This window comes from Neomonachus schauinslandi, chromosome 10, assembly GCF_002201575.2.
Source record: "Neomonachus schauinslandi chromosome 10, ASM220157v2, whole genome shotgun sequence".
Taxonomy (NCBI): Eukaryota; Metazoa; Chordata; class Mammalia; order Carnivora; family Phocidae; genus Neomonachus; species Neomonachus schauinslandi.
The window spans coordinates 136867983-136871316 of NC_058412.1; the positions used below are offsets into that span (position 1 = coordinate 136867983).

Genomic DNA, 3334 nt, shown 5'->3' on the forward strand with positions numbered 1-3334 from the left:
GGGGGGGGGGGGGGGGGGGGGGGGGGGGACGGACACGACACAACACCAACTGCTTCACTCTGTTCTGTGCCTCTGAGCCCACCCCCAGGGCTGCCATACCTAGGGACTGGAGCAGTAGGGGACACTCAGAAAAGTTCTACCGCCTAGCTCAAATGGGGACCCCCAAACTAGAAGCCAGGGCTCTGGCTCCCAGGGCCGGTGGGAGCTCCCAGTGGGTAAACAGAGGAGGGGGCCCAAGGGATCACTGAAAGCACCACAAACATAGGTGTAAGGCATCAGAGGGCTGGCGGGGCCGAGGGTGGTAGGGGGCCTTCTTAGAGGAGGTGGGCAGGGCCACCTGGCTGAGTTGGTGTGGGCCTTCCAAAAAAGGCTGCCTATGGTCAGACGCACCGCCCCCCCCCCCCCCCGCCCGCAAGCCCAGGAGGAAGCTGGGTCAAGGGGGCCAGGAAAGTTTCTGCTCAGGCCCACCCAGAGAGTCAGAGGTGACTCTAGTCCCCACAAAAGGCTACAGCGGACATCTCTCGGTGATGTGGGCCTCCTGGCCAGCCTGTCTGCCTGGCTTTGGCTCACAGGGTACAATGCTGGGGAAACCAGGCTCCCTCCACCCTCTGCTGCAGAGGGTCCTGCCAGGAACAGAGTGAGGAAATAGGGAGCAACGATAAGGACATCCCCTCCCCGTGAGTCACCATGCCGGCAGCTGAGCCCCCGACTTCCCCTGCGGGGCCCAGGGCCAACCCGGAATTCCTGCAATGCCCACCTGAGACCACAGGGCTGGAACGCCCCCATTGCCCTCTGCCTGCTCCAGCTGCCTCCAGGCCCACCTTGCCCAGACAGCAGCGGGCCTCGTCTGTCTCCTCCAGGGGCCCTGGGAGCTGCCAGCCCCCAGGCTCGGGCCCCACATCCTGCGACCCAATGCCCATGCTAGCCCAAGACTGAGCTCTTAGGACAGAGAGAAGGTGGGCATCACCTGCCTGGCACCTCCTGCCCCCAGCAGCTCGGCTCCAGACGGGGCCTATAGGCAAGGCCCCCTCACCAGCCCATTCGAAGGCCAGGGCAGCTAGAGAGGACAGAGGCACTGGCTGGGCCAGGGATTCAGCCAAGGCCACACGGCTGTGCAGCCTGCCTCCCTTGGGCCAAGGGGCTTCCTAGCACACCGGCAGCCTCAGACCAGGGGTGCTCCAGACCCTCAAAGGGAAGCTTCCACCTCTCTCTTGCCAGACCCTGTGGGGTCCGAGCTGTGGGGGCAGGGCCGCCAGGGCTCACTCAGGTCGGCTCCCTCCCACGTGACACCATGTGTGTCGGCCTCGCTACGTAACCGATGGCTTCCCAGGCTCCTCAGGCCATGCTCCCAACCTCAGGTGAAGCGGTTCTCATGCCCATTTTGCAGACGAGGAGCCTGAGGCCCAGGGAGAGAAAGCGCACCGCTACGGAGCAGAGGAAAGGGGCTCTGCCCCGGGCCCCCAGACGGCTCCTTTAAGCACAGTAAGGGAGCAACAAAGACCAGGGATCGGGTAGCTTCGAGGACTTCTGGGGGGGGCCCTGACGCGCTGGGAACAGGGGCATCGAGTACTCAGCCGGGCCCTCTGGGACAGCTCTGGGGCAGCTCTGGCCCCCCCACACAAGCTCCTTCCTGCCACCCAGCCCCTTGGCACATCAACCAGATGTGCCAAGGGCCTGTGGCAGGGCCGGGTTCTCACTGCTCGACCGTGCCAGATCCCAGCCTGGCTGTGGGGCTTTCAGCAGGTGTCCACAGTATAGCTCTCGGGCCTCAGTTTCCCTATCTGAAACATGGGCTTGACATCCTTTCTGTCAGCGGTGCTGGGCACAGGGGAGAGCACACGGGTGAGCCCAGAAGCCCAAGGGAGGTGAGCTTCCAGGGCAGGATGGTTCCGCAGCACCAGTGCCCCTCTCAGCCCCTCCCTCCAGGGGAGGGCCTAGGGCAGTGTGTTTGGTTTTTCTCCCCTTATACTGCCCCCCCCATATCTGCCTCTTTCTGCAGGTGGAGAAGGTGCTGTGGGGCCCAGCTGAGGCTCCTCCGTTCATCACCCACCGGGGCTAATCCACCTCTAACTGCCGCCCTCCCCTCCCCCTGCCTCTTCCACCAGGACTGTGGTGACTCAGGTTACAACCGCCTTGGGGCCCCCGCTCTCCCTAAGGTTCAGCAGGGGTAGGAAGACCAGCCTACTATGGGGCGTCAAGGAGTCCCTGGAGCAGACCCTATCCCCCTCCAAGGGTGGCCAAGCAACCTCACAGGATCCTGCCAGCCTGTGTGCTCGGGCTGGTGGTCTTCGCAGCCCTGCCTTCGTGGTCAAGTGTCCATGCCAGTTGGTGCCACTGGACCCATTCCCCACCCACAGACTCATGGCTTGGTGGGCCTGCCTCCGGAAGGTCCTGGGGGTTGAAACCCCATCTCCTCAGGGAGACTAAAGCCGACAGACCCACCACCTGTGGGGCAGAGATGCCGCCCAGGATGTGCATCTGTGTTCCCAACTCCAGTTAAAAATATCATTGTTTGCCCTCCACATACACACACACACCCCTTGAGGGTCCCACCATGTCCCCAGATCCCCAGAGGGAACGACTTCAAGCTTCTGCTACGGGCAGTGAGAGCCTCCAGTGTCTGGCCCCAAACTCTAGGAACCCAGTCCCATCCGCGCTGGCAGGTTCCAGCCTGTCCCTGGGAAAGGCAGAGCGGGTCCGCCCCCTCCCCGCAGCGGCGGTGGAAGCCAAGTCCCGCCCTCGCCGGGATCCCGGGACTCGGGGCCGCCAGGGACTGGGCACCAGCCCCCCGCCCGCCCTGCCACCGTCGCCCGGGACGCGCACTTCTCTGGCGGAGCCTGAAAGGCCGGGCTGGGGTCCCTTCCGTTTCCCGAAATGGGGACCAGGGCGACGGGACGGATCGCGCGGGCTTCGCTCCGTACCTGGGCGCTCCCAGCCAAGTCCGTCCCCGGCGCCCGCGTCCCCGCGACGGCGTCCTCGCCACCCCGCCCGCCCCGCGGCCACCCAGCCCCGGCCCGCGCTCACCTGGATGGTCTGGTTGGGGTCCCCGCCCGCCACAGGGCCGCCCACCAGCTTGCAGTAGAGGTCCTCGGTGGGGCGCGGGGCGCCGCGCGCCGGGGCCTCCTCGCCGCAGGTGGCCGAGGCGGCGATGCGGGCGCCCTCGGCCAGGTTGAAGTAGGGCGGGTGCAGGCTGAAGCCGCCGTCCGCCGACTCCTGCGCCCGCGCTGCGCTCAGCAGCGCCAGGCCGACCAGGAGCAGCGGCCCGGGGCCCCGGTGGGGCCCCGCCGCGCGCCGTGCGCTCTCCGCGCGGAGCCGCGCGCCCAGCTTCGCCATC

The 3334-nt window shown here is 66.4% G+C and overlaps 1 protein-coding gene across 1 annotated transcript in view; it reads right to left on the reverse strand.

Moving 5' to 3' along the window:
• Positions 1-3333, reverse strand: part of LAMA5 (laminin subunit alpha 5) — a 48943-nt gene extending 45610 nt beyond the window's left edge. The window contains exon 1 of the mRNA XM_044919057.1: positions 3025-3333. Within this exon, the coding sequence (XP_044774992.1) occupies positions 3025-3333 (309 nt within the window). The remainder of the gene's footprint in view (positions 1-3024) is intronic.
• Between the last annotated feature and the right edge of the window lies 1 nt (position 3334).